Source organism: Anolis carolinensis, chromosome 5, assembly GCF_035594765.1.
Source record: "Anolis carolinensis isolate JA03-04 chromosome 5, rAnoCar3.1.pri, whole genome shotgun sequence".
Taxonomy (NCBI): Eukaryota; Metazoa; Chordata; class Lepidosauria; order Squamata; family Dactyloidae; genus Anolis; species Anolis carolinensis.
Window position 1 is genome coordinate 33,237,069 of NC_085845.1, and position 21,512 is coordinate 33,258,580.

A 21,512-nucleotide genomic window follows, 5' to 3' on the forward strand; every position below is an offset into this window, starting at 1 on the left:
TACAAGTGTTTCTTGCCCAGTTTCAAATAATGGTCATCTATGTCTGCTCCTTCATCCCTCCCATTGAAAAAAACATGCCAAAAGAAGTACTTGGTCTTATGCAGATTCATCATATAAGCAAGAATACTGGGAAATCAAAGTTGAGGCAAGGCATTCACCTTCTAATTAATTGGCATAATAATTCACTAAAACTCAACCTGCTATATTTTCAATTTCAGAAACACTCTAGCCTTACAGGGATTGAGTTAAGATATTTAAATGACAACAGGTATGGGAATCATGGGCACTGCAACACCCATTACCCTAGTAGTGATGAAAGTTGAGAGTTGTAATCTATAGGGCCACAAGATTCCCATACCTGTAGTAAAGCAGGAAAAAGAGCTTCACACTAATACATTACAACGGGTTCTGATAATTCTTTGACAAATTGTGTACATGTTAATCAGAAATTTCAGTTGTTACGTATTGCATAATTAATGATTGAAGAAATGCTTCTAGATATATACTTGCTTGCATCAGAGGGGGATTAGGGCTAGATACTCTTTGAATGACCCTCCCTTCCTCATAGTGAAATATGATTTCATCCCATGTACACATAGGGAAAAAGTGTGTTTAGTTGCACAACAGCACCACCAGAAAGAGAAAAAGAAAGAAAGATTGGTGATTATTTATCACTATTTCTTAATCCTTATAAAAGTACGGTTTGCTTCTGTTGCTTCTGGAGTTTTTGTAACCTAGCAAATATGGCTGCCTATAGTTTTTGACATGTGAAAAGCATCATTATTATACTTGTTCAAATATATGCATAATGAGGATGTTTGTAGATTGCCTAGTCTTCTAATCTGGTTATGTCTTGGTTTAGGAGCACGGCATTCCAACCGATATGGGATATGCTGTGGCTCCACACCACTCGGGTGTCTATCCTGTTCATGTTCAACTTTATGATGCCTGGAAAAAAGTCTGGAATATTAAAATCACAAGTACTGAAGAGTACCCACATCTGAAACCTGCACGATATAGAAAAGGCTTCATCCACAAAAACATTATGGTGAGCTATTTCCTGTTCTCATTCTGATGGTTCTGATTATGTTCTTGGTTACTTGTTAATAATCTCAAAGGAATAGAAAAGATGTTATAGAAGTTGTATATCCCAAACATTGACATTGTTTGAAGAGCTGTTCTTGGTTACTCAGAGGGCGGGCTCTGGGGTCTGCCGGGGGTTCCTCCTCTCGGTCCCACTGCCGTCACAAGTACGGTTAGTGGGGAGGGGGCCTTTTTGGTGATGGCCCCCCACCTCTGGAATACCCCCCCAGGGTAATTAAATTAGCCTCCACCCTCCAATGTTTTCGGTCTAACCTAAAAACTTGGCTCTTTACTCAAGCTTTTCAATAGGTATAGACCCCAAAAGGTTTAACAATTTCTTCACTGAAAGCACTTTATATGATTGGTTGGTTGCTATTTATTTTATGTCCATAATTATCATTGTGTTTTATCGATATTTATTTTAGGATTGATTAATTTCATTGTGTTATTATTTTATATATTGATGATGTAATTTTTTTAACCTTTAGTTTTGATGTGTTTGTATTTTATTGCACTGTGTGTATTGTTACATTACAACTGCTCTGTAAGCCGCTCCAAGTCCACTATTATTATTATTCTTATTATATCATATTCAGGTCTGGAAACTTAAGCCAGTCCAGAAGGCAGCTGTTAGTATTTTAACTGGTATCCATGAGACCAAACATATAATTTTCACTTTATGCCATCCACTTTTTTGTCATTTGTTTGTTACTGGACTCTGTTCAAGGAGCTATTATTAAACCTTAAGCTCCTAAGGGCAAAGCAGTGTGAATTTAAGAACTGTCTACTCCCTGATGAACCTGGCCGTGCTCTGAGATCAACTGCAAATAATCTTTTCTGTGCCTCATGGCTGCGGGATATAGCTGGAGGCAATGAGAAACAGGCCTTTGATGTTTCTTAGTAATTTTGTAACTGCTCCTTTTGAGTACAAGTTGAACATCCCTTATCCAGAATTCTGAAACCTGAAAAATTCCAAAATCATCATGAGATAGCAATACCTTTGCTTTCAGATGGTACACAAACTTTGTTTCATGCACAACATTATTAAAAATATTGTATAAAATTACTTCCAGGCTATGTATATAAGGTGTATATAAAACAATAATGAAGTTTGGAGGAGTTTGGAATGCTCAATGTATAGTGTGTATGTATAGTGTATACATATACGTTTTATGCAAACCAGTCTCCTCCTCTTGTCTTCTGTTTTGATGATACTTTTTTTATTTGAGGGAGCACCCTAGCACTATGATGACTGACTTCAGTCAATGTGTTTTTGTGCATAAAATGAAATGAAGCATAAATCAGCCATATTAGATATATTTAGGTCTCACAGTGGGAAAGTTAAAACACATGCTTCTTTCTCTTGCATCACAATTACTGTGACTTCAAGGTACAGCAGAGTCTTGCTTATCCAACATAAACGGGCCGGCAGAACATTGGATAAGCAAAAATGTTGGATAATAAGGAGGAATTAAGGAAAAGACTATTAAACACCAAATTACTTTATGATTTTACAAATTAAGCACCAAAACATCATGTTTTACAACAAATCGAAAGAAAAAGCAGTTCAATATACGGTAACATTATGTAGTAATTACTGTATTTACGAATTTAGCACCCAAGCATCTCAATGTATTGAAAACATTGACTACAAAAACGTTAACTACTGAAAGACAGACTGCGTTGGATAATACAAAATGTTGGATGACCTAAGGTTGGATAAGCGAGACTCTACTGTACTTGCATTTTCTGGGCCAATTTCCAAGGATAGAAATCGTGTGATTCTCCAGATGTTGATGTTCAATTACAATTCCCAAAATTCCTTCTTGGGTATGCCAACTAAGGCGGTTCACAGCTACAGCACTCAACATCTGGAAAACCAAATGCTTACATTCTATAGTCTTGGATGGGTCTCTTTCTATGTGTACTCCTTTTTATTGACTTGTTATTTTGTCTTTGTACAGGTCCTTCCTCGACAAACTTGTGGTCTTTTTACACACACCATTTTTTACAAGGAATACCCAGGTGGTCCAAAAGAATTAAACAAAAGTATACAGGGCGGGGAATTGTTCTTCACAGTTGTTCTCAATCCAGTAAGTAATTCAAATATTTTACAATAATAATTAATCAACTATTCTACTAGGGATCAGGATTTTAGGGAGTTGTTGATTTAACATTGTTGATATGTTTACGGACATGTTGAGAAACATCTTACAAAAACTGTGTATATATCTTAAACTTAATACAGTAGAGTCGCACTTATCCAATGTTCTGGATTATCCAATGCATTTTTGTAGTCAATGTTTTCAATGCATTTCAATGTAGTCAATGTTTTCAATGCAAAGAAAGAGCCTCCACCACATTCTGGGATAGAGAGTCCCACTGCCAAACAGCTCTCACAGTGAGGAAGTTCTTCCTAATGTTCAGGTAGAATATTTTACATTCTGTGCTGAAAAATAGCCAGAGTACCATATGTGAATGTCTAATATGGCACAACAATTTACATTTGCTCAATTTTCCCCAGGCATTCTAGGTTTTCTCTAGGTGAAGAAAACCTAATATTTATTGGAAGTATAAGAATTTGTGTGCTAAAGTAGCTCATCTAGTTCCCTCTAATGTGTGTGCATATATGTGAAATTGGTTTGCATTACTGGCTGAACAGTAATTTGATAGCAGCTATAAAATTACCCTGGCATCAAAGCTCATTGTGTTCATAAAGCATATAGAATGAATAAACTGTGTCAGACTGCATAAGGAGCATTGAAAGTTCATAACACGCTATATATTTTAAAGAAGAGCTGCACATCTGTAGGCTGCTGCTGAGGGTGAGATCTACAGCCGCAAATGCTCATACACTTCAGTCCTATGCATGTCAGCTAATGCATCATCAGTCCTACTGAATTCAGTGGTTCCCATTCCCAAAAAGTGTGTATTCTTGCAAATCTAATAGCTATTGTAGTCACTTAGACCAGTGGTTCTCAACCTGTGGGTCCCCAGATGTTTTGGCCTTCAACTCCCAGAAATTCTAACAGCTGGTAAACTGGCTGGGATTTCTGGGAGTTGTAAGCCAAAACACCTGGGTTGAGAACTACTGACTTAGATAAAGGATGGGGAATGTGTAGCCTTCAATCTGTGGTTGGACTACAGTTCCTACCATCTCTGCTAATTAGGGATAAAAGAAGTTGCAGTCTAATGATGTCAGAAGGACCACACATTCTTGATCCCTTAAGTCAGTGGTTCTCAACCTGGAGTCCCCAGATGTTTTTGGCCTTCAACTCCCAAAAATCCTAACAACTAGTAAACTGGGACCCCAGGTTTAGAACCACTGCCTTAAGTTGATATCCATTGGAAAATAGCAAGGCTATGTGTGTGCCTTCAAGTTGCCTGTTGATTTATGGCAAATCTATGTCTTTCATATGTTTTCTTACACAAGGAATTCTCAGAGATGATTTTGCTAATTCCTTCATCTGAAATATACAATACAGTACTTGGTGTTTGTTGGCGGTCTCCTATACATATGCTAACCATGGCTAAACCCTGCTTGGCTCCTGAAGTCAGACAAATTCTGTTGCCTTGAGGTTGTTTAGGGTTGAAAATAAGAAGTGTATCCCTGTAATTTTTATTCTTTAAAGAGGAGTTTAGCATCTTTAATGGGATAAATTATGTGTCTTTCTATGCTTGTCAGGAATTATCAAGACTATTTTGATTTAAGTCAACATAGACCTTCCTCTTATCTCATCAAGTTATGGGCCTTTTCCACGATACCAAACTAAACATTAAGTTGAGAATTAAAAAAAAACTTTAGCATTTTGGATATTTTGGCCATACAACTTCAATTGGTCCTATCCTGCGTGGCAAATGGTAAGGGACTGTAGGAGCTGTATTCTAGTTCATCTAAAAGGCCAAATATTCCTCATCACTAAGTAAAGCAAATATCATTTTAATTACTGACATAGTAAATGAAATCTTATGCTATCAATTTCAGCCTTTCTGGTAGTTTCTCTTGAATACTGGTATTTCTTTCACTCTTGGCTTTGCTTGCAGGAGACTATTCCATTTTGCATTATCTTCAAAGAGTGAAGACACCATTACCATTTTTACTTTTATTAACTTCATTTCCCCCTTAATATCATGTAGAGTGTTTAGAAACCAGTGTTTAGATACCAAAAAGAAGAGGGATTGTTTTCATTTTTCTCCTGAGTGCCTTATGTTTTTTCATGTTCACAAATATATCATCTGTATATCCCAAGGCACAGACTATTTGAGGTGTGTACATTTTAAAATTTCACCTGAAAATAAATGATACCCATTTTGCTAGAATTCTCAATTACTATTTATTTTTATGACTAAATTTGATACCTCAGGTGGCAACTTACTTCACATTGTATTGCTTCCAAACATGACTGACTACTGTCTCATTTTTTTCCATTTTGAAGTCAGTACACTATTATTGCTACTGATGGTTTTCCATTTTGACAGTACTGTGGTATCTTTTTTGTGACAGAGCTTGCTTACTGATCCATAACAAGAATTTTTCTGCCTTTCAGCAGATCTTCCTGCTGGTTTTTTTTTTTTTTTTGCTTCTTTCCTTAGGGCTACCCACTACTACCACGCAAAGAAAACAAGGATGTGAAACCTCAGTGAAGCAAACTAATTTTTGCTGCAGTAGTCCCTTCTGTGAATCCAAAATGTCATAGGTTATGGCATATTTTGTTGCTTCTCAACTTCTAGAAGGCTTCTAAATCATTGTGACAGGGCCCATTCTGTAGCTCTCTAATGTCATAAAAAACTCCAAATCCTTGGGGAAGTGGACATGCTGAAAACGTTCAGGGCAGTGAATGCAAAGTTACATAATGTGGACAATCTCAAATTGTCTTCTTGCTTATTCATACGCTTTTATGCATGATTTTTGGAATGGTTTTTTTTAAACTGTTTTTAATACGTGTATGATTGAACCCCTGGACGTAGAGAGCTGGCTGTATTTCAGCCCACCTGCTTCTTGTTTTAATGTTCCGTTGACAGCTATTCGCAATTGTCAGTAGTACAGTGAACCATTTGAGTGATAGTACTGAACCTATCCTCTAACTGTCCTGAATTGTCAGGAGATCTTTCATCATCCTACTTTTCCAACAACAACTTAAAATGTCCCAGTTTCTCTCTCCTCTTCCCAGTTCTTACTTTGTACTCAATAGAGTTGTATGCAGATTCTGTTTCTTTCGGTACCTCTGGTACCTCCAGGAACTCATAACAACCTTCCCAGTACAAAAATCCACCCACAACTAAAGCAAGTGGGAGTTGATCTCGGGCTCCCACAGGTGGTCTCCTTTTAGCTTATTTTTCTCCTTCCCTTCTTCTCCTTCATAAAATACTTCTAAAAGTTAATAATAATGACTATTAATAGTAATCCCAATAAACAAAAAGAGAAGCCTACCTCTCCTCTAGAGTAGAAAGTAGAAACAGCTTTAAGGAAGCAAAACTCCAAGCAGAAAGGAGATTTCAGCCTTGTAGACAATAGGGAGACATGATTTTGTAAGGTAGTCCAGGGAGGATAGCTCCTTCAAATGCCCAAGTTGGAAAGATGTATGGTGTGCTGCTGGTGCTGGCCCTGGAAAGAAAGGCGCACACCTGACTCTCCTCTAGAGTATAACAGCTTTAAGAAGCATTAAACCATCTCCTCCTCTACAAACAGAAGAGAAAGAATCCAGAGAGTGGTAACTCTGATGCTTTTTTAAATCCAGGGTGTTAATGAAGTATATGGAAGGGGAGCCTATAGGAAGTCCCCCCCCCCCAAATAATGGGCTGGATTGGATGCTTTCTTAACCTCATTGCTGACATCCAGGTTTCCTTGAAGGGAATAAAAGAAGGTCTCCCAGAGAAAGGGGAGCCCCATAAGTTCCCCATTGCCACTAATGGGCCAAAAAGAGCCACTTTTTTCAGATGCAGAATGAAAACGCCCATTTGGGAGGCACTGGAAAATGGATATGGGGGATTTCCAGTATCCATCAAGCAGAAATGGATAGCAATTCACCTGAAATGCACAAGCTTAGTACTCAACTTCAGCCCCTTCAGACTCAAGTTCTAAGTGCAAAAGTAGTTTACACTCAACTCAATCGAGAGAAGAGGAGTTGGGTGGAATCTTGCCCTCCACAATAGGCTCAGGCAAACTGTTGCTGCAAGTAGTGTTTTTCCTAATTAATAACTTTTGCTATTTTGACTATATGCTGATGTAACGTGGCCAAGGGATTCCAGGTTTCATCTGTGAAATTTTGGCGGGCAGATACCAATTCAAGGGAGGACTCAAAAAAAGATGGTCCTTCATCTCTTGCATGTACAAAATCTGGACTCAAGTTCAATCTTTTTTTAAAAAATAACTATTGTCCACTGCATCTGATGGAAACAGGCTACTAGAAAATGCAGCATATTCTCCGTAGTACTTTGTTTTCTCTTGTAGCACCTCCAACACCATATACTGCATGGGGTGGCTGCTTCATCTGGTTAAAAACAGGTCCAACCGTGATCTGTACCATTTTTCTAATTACATATATTGGTCCTTAGGATGGAATTCACCTCACTGAATGAACTCCTATAGCAGGGGAGTTGAACTCATTTTTATTGAGGGCCACATCAGCCTTCAAAGGACCATTCGTAATTGTAAAACTGTATAAATGTACCTATATTGCCCTGGCATTGAAAGCCATGTGAGTTACATAAAATGACACGGTGGGCTGAATTCAGCCCATGAACCTTCCATTTGACACTTGTGTCCTATAGTATGCTATACGTTTCTTAAAAGTTATTTATACAAATGCAATGTTGGTCTTAAAGCATTTGGAATAGCCAGTGGCAAACACAATGAGAAATGCTTTCCCTGCTTCTCTCTGGTGTGTGAGCAAGCACCAAATAACAAATGACAAGTAACTGACCTTGTCTTAATGCATCATTAAAGGGACACTATAAATGTGTTTATTGCAGCTATTTCTTGAAATTATGCAGTGAATTGTAAAGAGGCATTCAAAAAGATATTGCACACATGAGGAAGAAAGTCCTGGAGAATGTAGTCACATTAAAGTAACCAGCAATAACTTAAACAAATATTCATCCAAACTTAGGATTCTAGGTCTTTTAAGTAGCTGATTGGAAAATTAATGTTAGATTAACAATTCTTAGATTATGTTGCATTGGAGTCCACAATATATTCCTTTGCCTTTTACTTGTGTACACCAAATGTATACCAAAATTATATTACATTAACTTGCTCTGTATTTTATTGGAAAGGCACAAGATTGAACCAATACTTCTGATGAATCAAACTCAATTGAAATATTTTTCTGGGTTTTTTGCAGAACAAATGGGGACAATCCAGGGGGTTGCAGTGGGAATGGGAAATTGACAAAAATTGTACCCCTCCCCTTTCATTGAAGAGTTTTTTGTTTGTAATCATTTGAAATAAGTATTCTTGGCTAGCTGAATCATACTTTCATGTCATATTTTTGCAAGGATTTTAAAAATACCATTTGAGACCACCAGAATCATATTTCTATTCAATGGTTCACTCTCCTAATGCTAATAATCTCCTAAGGACATATTGTGAAAGATGAAGAAACTAAACATTTATGTTTCCAACCTGATGTAAGCAGATAGAGAACTGCAGTTCAGTAGTCTATTTGTTTTGTAAGTCTTCCTAACAAAACATGACAGGAAGACATTATCAGTCTCTCTGAGCCTGTAGAAGAGCAATTACACCCAAGGGCTGAGTTCAACATAGAGAAATACCTGCCTGTAAACCTAGGCAAAGATACTTGTGGTTCTTTTTTTGTCATCTCTATTCCATATCATGGACACAGACATTCTACCTGAGCTACTGCAAATGCACATTCTTTCTTTTGTGTGCCAATCTCTGTTTATACTAAATATATATAGAATGTATCAACATGTGTTTGAAGTTGCTCTCAATGACCCAAGCTATTTAGTCTATCCTAAGCAGTGACAGTCCTCATACTTTATTACCATCAAGCTCAAATATTTTCAAACTGTGTTCTGTGAGCCACATTCAGAAGTAGCTGTCTTTACTTGAAGATACAGTAGAGTCTCACTTATCCAAGCCTCGCTTATCCATGTTTCTGGATTATCCAAGCCATTTTTGTAGTCAATGTTTTCAATATATCGTGATATTTTGGTGCTAAATTCGTAAATACAGTAATTACAACATAACATTCCTGCATATTGAACTGCTTTTTCTGTCAAATTTGTTGTATAACATGATGCTTTGGTGCTTAATTTGTAAAATCTTAACCTAATTTGATGTTTAATAGGCTTTTCCTTAATTCCTCCTTATTATCCAAGATATTCGCTTATCCAAGGTTCTGCCGGCCCGTTTAGCTTGGATAAGTGAGACTCTACTGTACCTTCATTTTTAGATACTGTCACTCAATCCTTCATTTAACTGATTTTAACATGTTTTGAGCACAACCAAATTATGGATCAGATTATCAAGGCCATACATAGGCAATTGTTTTTCAAAATATGCTAATTGTCCATATCTAACACCAAAATGTTACAGTTGTAGGAGATCTTCCTAGAAGCCCCTGGTTTTGATGTGAATATTGGAAGGAAATATTATTGAAAGAAATCATATTGGAGGACATCTTGCTAAAATAGTATTAAAATATGAGTTTTAAATTAATCACATTAATCTCAGTTAGATGAGACTCAGTGAAACAATTTGATTTACATACTTGTTGACTTAGTCTTGTAGCACACGTTGCCAAGAGGAAGCTGACAATATTATTGAATACTAACTTTTTAAATGCAAGTTATTTTGTTAAAATAACTCTTATTTCAATAAATTTTTGCAATAAGAGTAATTTTTAAGAATAAATTGGTATTTTGTTATAATGGTATTTAATGGAGTTAAAATGCTAATTTGTGATAATAGTGTCTGTCTATATGCAATAGAGGAAACCATCCCAATGGTTCTCAATGACCATAATTTTTTCTCATGATTTAGACTGATTACACATATGAACCTGATAATCGCTAACACCTTGTTCTCAAAATCTGCTTACAAGGTAAAGAAAAGTTCCAGAAAAGGTTAATGTTTCCATGGGATCCTGGATTAGGGTATCCTGATGAGTTTCTATTGCTGGGAAGGAATGCAAACTGCTTTGCAGAACCAATCTGTTGTTCAGAAACAGCCACAGCTGGAGGAAATGAACCAGCAACTATGTTTTTAATTAGGCCGCCTGCTATTTTGGGAAGAAGCCAGTCGTGCCAACCATATCCAGAAAACACTGAAAAACCTACACTGCCACTGGGATACATCAGTCAAAAATATTAGTAGGAGCAGCAGCCAGTGACTGTGGCTTTCTTACTGCAAAATGCATTTTGAATATTAATTCCATAATTCTTGGGAGTCAAAGAAGTCATACAAATACATGATACGATATATGATTAAAACTCACGCAAATGACCAAAGCAACAGAGAAGGCATTTCTAACAAAGCTATACACATCTTGGCAAACCTTCATTGCAACTCTTCTGAGCCCATGAATCTAGCTCGCAGTTATGGTCCAAGATATTTGGATGCAAAAAGTCAACATATCTTCAGCGACAACTGCAATTAAATAACATACAGCTTTACAGTCTTTCACAGCACAGAAAATTGTTGCTTGAGGCAACAAGTGTCTCTTCTCCTTAATACCACATCAAACTCCTTCAGGGTCCCTTTTGGTATTCACTGGCTTGACTGATAGTACTATATATTGTTTGGAGAGATGTTTCTTATGCTTTAAGTCAGGGGTCCTCAAACTTTTTAAAACAAGGGCCAGTTCATGGACCCTCAGACTGTTGAGGGGACAACTATAGTTTGAAAAATATTAACAGTTTGAAATTCCTATGCACATTGTACAAAAATTCAAAAAAGAATACAATATTTAAACTGAAGAATAATTTTACTCAACATATCAGTATTTCAATGGGAGGCGTGGGCCTGCTTTTGGCTGATGAGATAGTCAAGTTAAACAGGATTGTTGTTGTCATTACAGACTCAGGGCAACCCTAAGTCTAAAGTTTAGGGCAGGGGCTGAGTAAATGACCTTGGAGGGCTGCATCCAGCCCATGGGCCTTAGTTTGGGGACCCCGACTTTAAGCAGACGTGAGATAAATTGTCCTAGGAGTCTCCTACTAGACACCTCTTGTTCTGTTGAAAATTTCTTGACCATCTTGAACACGTACAGGCCTTGATCCAGAAAAGCAAAACACTTCTATGTCGGCCCATTTTTCCATTCACCTTCATGTAACATAGAAGGCTATTTCAATATTGGTTAGTTTTGTCTGAATAATTACCTTCTAAAATTCTCCCCAGCATGGCAGAGAGAACCAGACTGATATAATGGTTTGGGTATTTGAGTAGGGACCTTATCACATTGGGATATACTCTGTTTCCAGGCCTATAGTGAGGAGGGGGGGTTTAGGGGTTCAATCCCCCCCCCCCCGAAATTTTTCAGGTTAAAAAAAAAACCTGGTTTACTCATGAATTTTAACTGGTTAACCAAATCCCCATGCTAAGTCTATGAGACATAAAACATTAAGAGTCCCTCCAGGCACTATCTCAAGCAGATATTGACAGGTCTGAACCCAGGGGGCAGGTGGGTCAGGGGTTCAACCCCCCCCCCCCCGAAATTTTCAAAACCCCTCCCGAATTTTTTTTCTGGCTATGGCCCTGTCTGCTTCTGTACCTTTTTGAGCACAATTCTGAACAGATCTTATCACATGACGTTTTACCCCATTCCATCAGTAATCCATTAGAATCTGACTGCAAAACTTCACAGAAATGAAGTAATTGCACACAGGATTCTAATCATGTTTTTTATTTACTGTGCTTGGAAAATCAGTCTGCATTAGATCAGTTAAAATCTCATGAGAATGATAGTTCAAGAATTCCAGGCTATGTCACTGCACAATATTAGGATTTTTTTTTTAAAAAAAAAAACAAAGTGATGTAGCGAGGCATTCAAATGCATTTGGAGGAGCCAGCCTTCCATGGTGTCATGCATCAAAGGACAGGATTTTCAAAACATAAGAATTGGGTGTGATGGGGTCAATATGCATTCTGTCTGAATACAGTATGCATCCAGGCCTTTAAAAATACAGGATGCATACTGATATAAACAGATTATATCTCAGTGTGGTAAGGTCCTAAGACTCTGGAGACCATGGTTTCCAATCCTGCTCAACTTTGGAAACTCACTGAGTGACCTTGGGAAAAATCACACATCTCAATATCAGAGGAAAACAAAAGCAAACACTCTCTGAACAAATCTTGCCAAAGAACCTCATTGATAGGTTTGCCATAAGTTAAGAATGACTTGAAGGTACACAACAACAAAACCATATGCCCTGTTTTTCTTTAAGAAGAGTCAATAAGGTGTCTATGTTATTTTTGTACTCCAGTAGGGGCTGGGGATGGGGGAGAGAGGAGATTCTAGACACATTTACCAATTGATATTTATAGTATGTAAAAGTGTGATATTTACTTATGTGAATGCAAAAGTGTGAAGTTTCAGCAAGGTTTCTTTTTCTTAGGAACACTGAACACAGTGGGTTTTTATGCCATCCATCTTTTTAAAAATGAATTTCTCTGCTCCAATTTAAGGAAATATATTCAAGCACAGACCGAAGCCTAATTCATTATTCTGTCACTTTGTGAGTCTAATGGTATAAGAGCAGCTGTTGCTGAGTCTCTGAATACCTGAGATTGAACTCTTCAGAGTAATATGGCGACAGTATCAGGAACCTGCATACACAGTGTACACAATGCAAAATTAATTGGGAAATAGATGGTCTGAAAGTTAAACATACTCCTGTGGCCTGTAAACATTTGTTCCGTGACTAAAATAACAGCACTATGTTAAACTGGATGGATTTTTGTTTCTAACACCTGAATGAAGCAGATCCATGAATGATCAATTATTTCATTTGATTCAGCGTAATATGTGACATTATGCTTATCTTTATAACATAGGAGACAAATCCATTGCTAAAATTAAGTACATAAAAATACATACAGAAGGAATTTAACAGTTTGAAAGTCTGTAGGTCGAATTTTACTCTGTTAAATCAACTGGACATTGCCATGAGTCTCTTGCTTCAATAATTTTAATTGGTCTTATTGTAAGTATAATTAAGATTTGATTTGAAACAGTGATTTTGACTTTGCAAAAAGACATTCAGGTAAAAATACCAAGCAGCTAAGCAGAGATCTGAGCTGGATGGTGCAAGAAAGACTTTGAAAAGAGAAATTTGCTCAGTTCTGCACCAGAGATAAATTCACTCTCTCCCATTCCAACCAGCAAATTAAATGACTTATAATTTATAAATGTGTTTCTCATAGTATTGGTAGACAGATGTATTCCCCTCCCATGGTGGATAATCTTGTGAATATCTAAACAATGCTCCATTGTGAATTCTCATTCGGTATCAAACCACTTTTCCAGACTGGTGATTGCTGTTCCTATCTCACCCCTCAGCAGAACCCTGTAACACATGAAAATTTATCAGGCAAATCATTTTCCATCACTGTTCCTATAATACTGCAAAAAGTTTCAATTGTTGATCTTCTAAATCTCATGTGGTTGACAGAGACAGAGCTGAGACAAAATGGGAGTACATATCAATAAAGAATGCCATCCATTATACCTGTACCTCTCCCAATTCACATTTTATTTAGGGTGAAACTGGAGAAAACTGATCCCTTATTCAGTTCATGGGTAGGAAATATAGCATATGCTGATTTAGCTTATCATTATATAGCTAAATCAGTTTAATTCTGTGGCCTCACCAGGAGGCCTATTCAGAGTAAATCTCTCTTTCTCTCTTCATTGTGATATAGCATTGCGACATTTGCCAGGATTGCACAGAAAAAGACCATTTTTAAAAAGGCATTAAAGCTGTCCATCAGTCAAAGAAAGAACTGCAACAAAAAAGGAACAAAACATGAAAAGCTTTAAACTCAACACTTCCATGGATTAAAAACATGCACATTTCTATTTTGTGAAAGGTGCAGACCCCCAGCTAGAAATAAGTTGTCAATTGTGCTGACCATCACACACATTCATTTCTCTTCACGAGTGTGTAGTAATTATTAGTCATCATCAGTTCAAAACTAAGGAAGAGAGAAGTCACTATATCTATTAAATGAAAAATGTGATACCCAATTCACATAGCAAGGCTGTGAGTCAGGGTTGTAGCAGAGCTTTCGGTTACTGTTGGGTCTGCAGGACTAGCAATTCTTCTTTCTGGGATTCCCCTCTGACCTGGAAATATGAATAGTGGATATGTGAATGAAATGAAATTGAAGCAGCTGTTTGCCCACATTGGCTGACAGGCCACCACCTACCCAGAATTTAGTTTTCAGTCCTGTTCAGTAAACTGGTATGAAGCCAGGCACCAGAGCAAGCTATTCTCAGTTCACTCTAAACATCATCTCATCCTCCCTCCCTATAATCAGGAATTAAGGTACTGTTGCTTTTAACACAACTTTGGGCGTTGTTGGTTTGGGCCATGGATCCAAGATTGAGTGACCAGTGTTCATCAAGCATTGGTTGAAGGAGGTCCCATCACTTGGGATGTGTGGCCTGTAGGCGGTCATAGAATGATAGAGCTAGAAGAGACCACAAGGGCCATCCAGTCCAACCTCCTGCCATGCACGAACACAGAATCAAAACACCATCTTACACAGCAAGGGGAAGATTCTCTCCATATCCCTTGGTGGCTAGGAGACCACAAGTGGGAACGGCCCAGTGGTGCCCTCTTTTGCTATTGCTAGGGGATCTGGCACTTGGCCAGATCTGCAGGCTCATTGATCAACAGACAGGTTGAGTGATGCCTGGATCCAGACATGTGTGGAACAACCCTACAGCTATAACCACATGAAGTTATTGTCGCCACATCATTATGTATATGGTTCTTGGGATTTCGTATGTGGAGCACATCTCACAATTGAATACACAACATACATCGTTCTGTGTTAGAAGGAACTATGGCTCTTGGAAAGAAATTCTCATATAATAGAGAGATGGCAATATACCATATATACTTGAAGAAAAGCAGAGTTTTTCAGCCCCTTTTTTGAGCTGATAAAGCGAGAGAGAGAGAGTTGTCTAGATAGATATACAGTAGAGTCTCACTTATCCAACATAAACGGGCTGGCAGAATGTTGGATAAAAAGGAGGGATTAAGGAAAAGCCTATTAAACATCAAATTAGGTTATGATTTTACAAATTAAGCACCAAAACATCATGTTATACAACAAATTTGTAGTTCAATACGCAGTAATGCGTATTGCAGTAATTACTGTATTTATGAATTTAGCACCAATATATCACGATTTATTGAAACATTGACTACAAAAATGTGTTGGATAATCCAGAACATTGGATAAGTGAGTGTTGGATAAGTGAGACTCTGCTGTATATGAATATAGATATATAGGGCTTGCAAATATTACAGGGGGGAAATGCACACCCAAATATAAACATACTAGGGCCGGGCTGTGGCGCAGCTGTTGAGCAGCTGCCTTAAATCACTCTGACCATGAGGTCATGAGTTCGAGGCCAGCCCGTGGCGGGGTGAGCACCCGTCAATTAAAAAAAATAAAAATAAAAAAATAGCCCCTGCTCGTTGCTGACCTAGCAACCCGAAAGATAGTTGCATCTATCAAGTAGGAGATAAGGTACCACTTATAAAGTGGGGAGGCAAGATTAACTAATTTACGACCTGGAATGAGGAAGTGCCGTCAGTGTGGATGATGAAGCAGCTGCTCCCCCCTGTGGCCAGAATCGAACATCCCCTCAGAAGAACGTTAACTTGCCTCTGCGTGTGTCTCTCAGTCTCTGTTTGATGTGTTTATGGGCATTGAATGTTTGCCCTATGTGTGTTATAATGTGATCCGCCCTGAGTCCCCTTCGGGGTGAGAAGGGCGGAATATAAATACTGTAAATAAATAAATAAATAAATAAATACTTGTCTAGATAGATATGAATATAGATATAGAGGGCTTGCAAATATTGCAGGATGAAAATGCACATATATAGAGAGAGGATTTACAAATGTTTCTGGGAAAAATGCATATGTGAAATTAGTATATATAATTATTATGCACTGTTTATATAGGCATTGACTGTTTGCCTGTTACTGTGTTGGAAGCCAGCCTGAGTCTCCATGTGGAGATAGGGCGGGATACAAATGAAGTTGTTTTATCATTATTATTATTATTATTATTATTATTATTATTATTATTATTGTATGACACAGCAAACAAGATAGATATGCTGGATTTCGTTTCACAAAATCACAAAATTATTATTATTATTATTATTATTATTATTAAAGTTATTGTTGATACCATATTGTTTTTGTTGACCTTACTTTTCCACTTACAGTGCTAGTTTATTGTTTTTCTTTGAAATACGGTAAATATTCAAAAACATTTAACCTACTGATGCCTTAATTAATGTAATTTTATTGGTATCTATTTTTATTTTGCAATTTACTAGTAGCTGCTTCATTTCCCACCCTAGGCTTGTCCTTGAGTAAATAGATTTTCACAGTTATTTGTGGTAAAATTAGGTGCCTCGGCTTATATTCAGGTCGGCTTATTCTAGAGTATATACGGTAATAGAGTTGTGTGATATTCTACAGTGTATTGCGATAAAGCCTGCACACACACAAGCCCTCTTCAAGTGTGTGGAGATTCTGCAGGAACAGGGCTGAGGTGGTTTGCAACCACCACTGGTCTCTGTGCTCTTGGCATTAACTGTATCAAACTGCTGGTGCAAAACACATAATAAAATAATGGTGTGAAACTAATTTAATTGGTACTACCTGAATGCTTCTGCCTTTTACTGCAATTCCTTATCATAAACTAAAAGCTGGATAGAATGCCTGTTACTTCAAAGCTTCAAAGCAAAACAGAGACCCAAAAGAGATCTTTTCCCACTTTGATTTTGCCTTGTAAGAAAGCAGGTGGGCTGGCAAGAAATCAAAAGGAGGTGATTATACAGCTTACCTAGAGGGCTCTATGCAATAAGAAAATGAGACTGAGAACCTTTGCCTTTGTCCGAAAGATGAAAGTTGGAAACCTGTTACTAGTCAGGGGCCAAACTGCCATTTCAAACATTTTTATTTGAAATGCTTTTGGTTTACTCCATTTATAAAAGATATTCATTTCCAGAGAGAGCACAATAAAGCCCAGATAGTGCTCGGATTTATTTAGGAGAAAAGGTGAAGGAGAATTGGCGGTATTTGCACTGAAGCCACATACAAAGGAATGCTTTAATAGAAAGACTTTTAAAAGACGGGGTGATGTAATCTAATAATATAGGCTGTTTTCACTGGAACACATTTGATTTAAAGTGCAGCAAGGTTAGTTGAATTTATTCAGTCTGCCTTGCCTTTTTATAAAAGCGAGAGGGAGCAATAAAGGCCATCCGTGCATTGCTGAAAGAATCATTTGCTTGAGAAGAATTGGACAGTATGAACTTGTCAGAAAAGTATTCAGAAGGACCAGAAAAGGGGTAATAGTACTAGAACATTATTGCTAGGTTTATGTTTAAAGCCTGTGTTAAACCATTACATTGTGCTTTTAATTTTGACACAAAGCTTGTACCACAATAACAGGGCACTTTTCGGGGGGGGGGGGGGAGCGAAAGGCAAGAGAGAAACTGCCAAAACTGAAGCCCTGCTGGCTCATACTGGCAGGAAGGAAATTGGAAAGGCAACTGGAGGAAAAATAAATACAACCACTCCAGGCCTGGCATACTTCCCCATTCCACCTGGTTCGGTGAATACATCATGAAAATGGAAAGGCTTTGGACCAGATGTTTAGAAGTGTTATTTATCCCACCTAAGGCTCATTCTTGGAATAACCCTTTTTGTCATTTTCACTCTTGGAGCACCATCTACAGAGTCATAACAGTCAGGAAGTTTTCTTTGACTGCTGGGAGGATGCTTCCAGTGGTTTAGCTTTTTCTTTAACAGTAGACTCCTTTCCTTATCCACTGAAATGGAGATCCACAAAACTCATGATCTCCGGGACACATTTCAACCTGTGCAGTTTTCTGATGGACCATATGAGGCTGTGTTGATTTCCTCATAGTTTCATGCCCCAAATATTTTATGTATATACAATTTTTCCTGCATAAATATGTGATTAAAGCTATGGTCTATTTAAGAGTTAGTTGAAAGAACAAGAAGCAGCAGAATCCTATATGAACTTTTGTTTGTTTGTTTGTTTGTTTGTTTGTTTATTACATTACTTCTACCCCGCCCTTCTCACCCATCAGGGGACTCAGGGCGGCTTACAATATAAACATAAACATAAAAAAACAGTTTACATCAGATTTTAAAATCCATCGAGATTAAAAATTACAATAAAATTAAGAGCATACATTAAAAAATATACATAATTATACATTTAAATATACAATTAAGACGCTTTTCATGTCCAGGTGGGGTCTGTCAGTAGGTCATATATTCATATCTCATTTTTGCTGCTACTCATGCTCAAATGCCTGGTCCCATAACCACGTTTTTGTTCTCTTTCGGAAAAATAGGAGGGAGGGAGCCTGTCCAATTTCGTTTGGGAGGGCGTTCCATAGGCAGGGGGCCACTACTGAGAAGGCCCTGTCCCTCGTCCATGTAATGTTATTTTCAGCATATTTAGCTAAGTAGCACAGGCACTAAGAAACCCAGTGACTGTATTACAAAGATATGTAATGCAACATCAGGAAGAGTAATTGCTGCACATTGGTTCCCCATAGGCCAGTGCAATCACTGAAAAAGGTTTCAATACTCATTACTAATTTGGGGGGGGGGGCAGCAAATAATTTCTAAATTGTTTCTAAAATATCATTAGGTGCCTGTATTGTAACTACGATGATATAACAAAATTTTCGTTACTTTTTCGTTGAGTAATTTGCGCAAGGGGTGAGGGCTTCTAGGGCTCCTTTCTTTCTCATTTTTAGAGCTATCAGGATGAAACTTGCTACAACTGTAGAACACATTTACCATTGTTACCTTCCCCCCTCCCAAGTTTCAAAACGCTTCACACATCCACTGATTTTTGGGAACATTATGTTTTTTAAAAACTACAAGAACTATCTCATTGAATTTCTGTTGCCAATGATACAACATAACCAGGACATCATTCCTCTCAAATTTCAGAAAGATTTGCACATCCACTGATTTTTAGGATATTTTAACCAACATAAACTTAATAGTACTATTTCACTGGAAGACTCCAGGGGTCATCCAGTCCAACCCCTTTCTGCCAGGCAGAAAAAGCAAGCACAGTCAAAGCACTCCCATCCAACCTTTGAAATAGTAATGATGATAGGAAATCTACTAGGTAAACTTTGGAGTTACTGCCTTTCAACTTAGCCTGTCTCACAGGGTTGATTCAACTCCCAATGATCCCCTTTTATCTCAGAATCTCTTTAAAGAATGAACACAGGTTTTCCCCCACCAAAACTTTCGAGGGGAGGAGGCAGCACAAGATGGTAAGCAGAATTCTGGAAAATGTAGTTTGGGAAGGTGAGGACCCCTGTGGCAGAGAATTCAAAAGGCCCCATCCTAAACTACATTTTCCAAAATTCTGCTTGCTTCAGGATACTGGGGCTGTCCCCGTTAAAGCCTCCATGTGGGTGTGGTCTCTGCCTGTCTCTCTCTGGGTCGGTCATGTGCCGGAGGGGCTTCTTCCTTGCCCAGCCATCCAGCCAGGCTTCTCCCTCCACCGGCTCTGGGCTTTCTTCATGGCCCTCTTTGGGGAAAGAGCAGGGCTTCTCCTTCCACTCCGGCCTCACCATCTTCCACAGGGCTCTTTAGGGGAACCAAACCCAGTTCTTTTGGGAAGATGCGATGGTCAGACTGAGACCTGGAACCATTTACGAGACTTACATAACTCTTCCAAAAATCATAGGTCATTGCTTTGAATGTTATATTTTGGGGGTTTTTTTGTTGTTGTTTTGTGCGGGTGCTTCTTGCATTTCTAAATATTGCTTTGTATGTATGAATCTTATGAAATAGATACGACAAGTGAATTACAAATGAAGTTTTGCGCAGCCCTAGTTCCTGATGCTCAATGGGACCACTGTGATGCAGAACAAAGGCTACATCAGCACTGTGGTATTTATACCGAGGATCTTTAGTTTTACAAACCTTTAGCCTTTCCTGCCAAAGAGTTATGATACCTCACCAATACAACTCCCATGATAGCATAGCAGTTACCCATGACAATCAAAGTGGTGCCAAACTGCATTAATTCTGCAGTGTAGATGAACCCTAAGTCTACTTATGAAGATGCAATACACAACAGGATTCCAATCAAGTGTTTTAGGCATGGTTTTTCCTATTAGATTCCTTCAATGAAATGAGATGCAACATTTGGAAACTTTCCCGTACTGAGCTACCAAGTTAAAGTCAGAGTGACATCTCAGGGACTAGAGCTTTCAAAAACCATTAACTTTTTTTCAGAAGAAAAGCAGTAAGAAGTATTTGGAACTTGCCAGTAAAGAAAACTAACTTTAACATTACATGGTTTGACATGGAACATTTGATTATGTTTATTTTGTTGCACGCAAGTTGAAGTATTTGTAGTATAAGGAGCCCAAGTGGTAATAAAACCCAATTTGAGATGTTTTTCTTCTCTCGTAGGGCATTTTAACCCTGAAGATAATTCAGTGTGATCTATTCAGTCCACTTTTTAAAAATATATTTCAAACCCAAACCTCCATTCTATAACTGTTTTAAAATTATAGAGAGATGTCCTTCAGTGAAAGAATAATACATATTTTTCCCAAACTGCTAACCTTTTCAAGTTTTTCACTCTTTTTTCCTTTTCAGTGCAGAGCTAAAGTTGTTGGCAGGTAAAGAATTGCCAGGGGGTGAACTGACATTATAAATGTCAGAGGTCAGTTCAGGTAGAAGAGGAGGAGGAGAAAGTATGCTGGAAAAAAAATGAAGGTTGCAATTTATAGAGAAACTTTCCTATTTCCTATTACATATTTGTTAAAAACAACAGTCCAGTTTCTGGTATGCTTATAGTTTCAGAACTAGAAATAGGAAAGGAAATAAGGAAAGGTTATACTTTTGGGCCAAAATGCATTATTCTTTGCCAGAAGGGAAAACAACCATCTTTTGAAAATACATTTTTACAATTTGAACTTTAAAGGGAGAGGTTGCATCTTATGAATTGTATCTCCTTGTATCTCTTCATCCTCTGAGAATAACAAAAAGGGGGGAAGCCGTAGGCTTTAGTCACAAGCCAGGCAGTGTCATAAGATGACATTCATTAAACAAGTTCTCTATGAAACAATGCTTGTTGCAAATTCTTCTAAAGAAGCAGCACAAAAATAGAATTGCAGAGCTTTAGT

At 37.9% G+C, this 21,512-nt stretch overlaps 1 protein-coding gene across 3 annotated transcripts in view; it reads left to right on the plus strand.

Annotated features, from left to right (window-relative positions):
* Positions 1-21,512, plus strand: part of LOC100568181 (bifunctional heparan sulfate N-deacetylase/N-sulfotransferase 3) — a 109,839-nt gene that overhangs the window by 50,035 nt on the left and 38,292 nt on the right. For all 3 annotated transcript variants that reach the window (XM_062983567.1, XM_062983566.1, XM_062983568.1), the window contains exons 5-6: positions 863-1,048; positions 3,048-3,176. In XM_062983567.1, the coding sequence (XP_062839637.1) occupies positions 863-1,048; positions 3,048-3,176 (315 nt within the window). The remainder of the gene's footprint in view (positions 1-862; positions 1,049-3,047; positions 3,177-21,512) is intronic.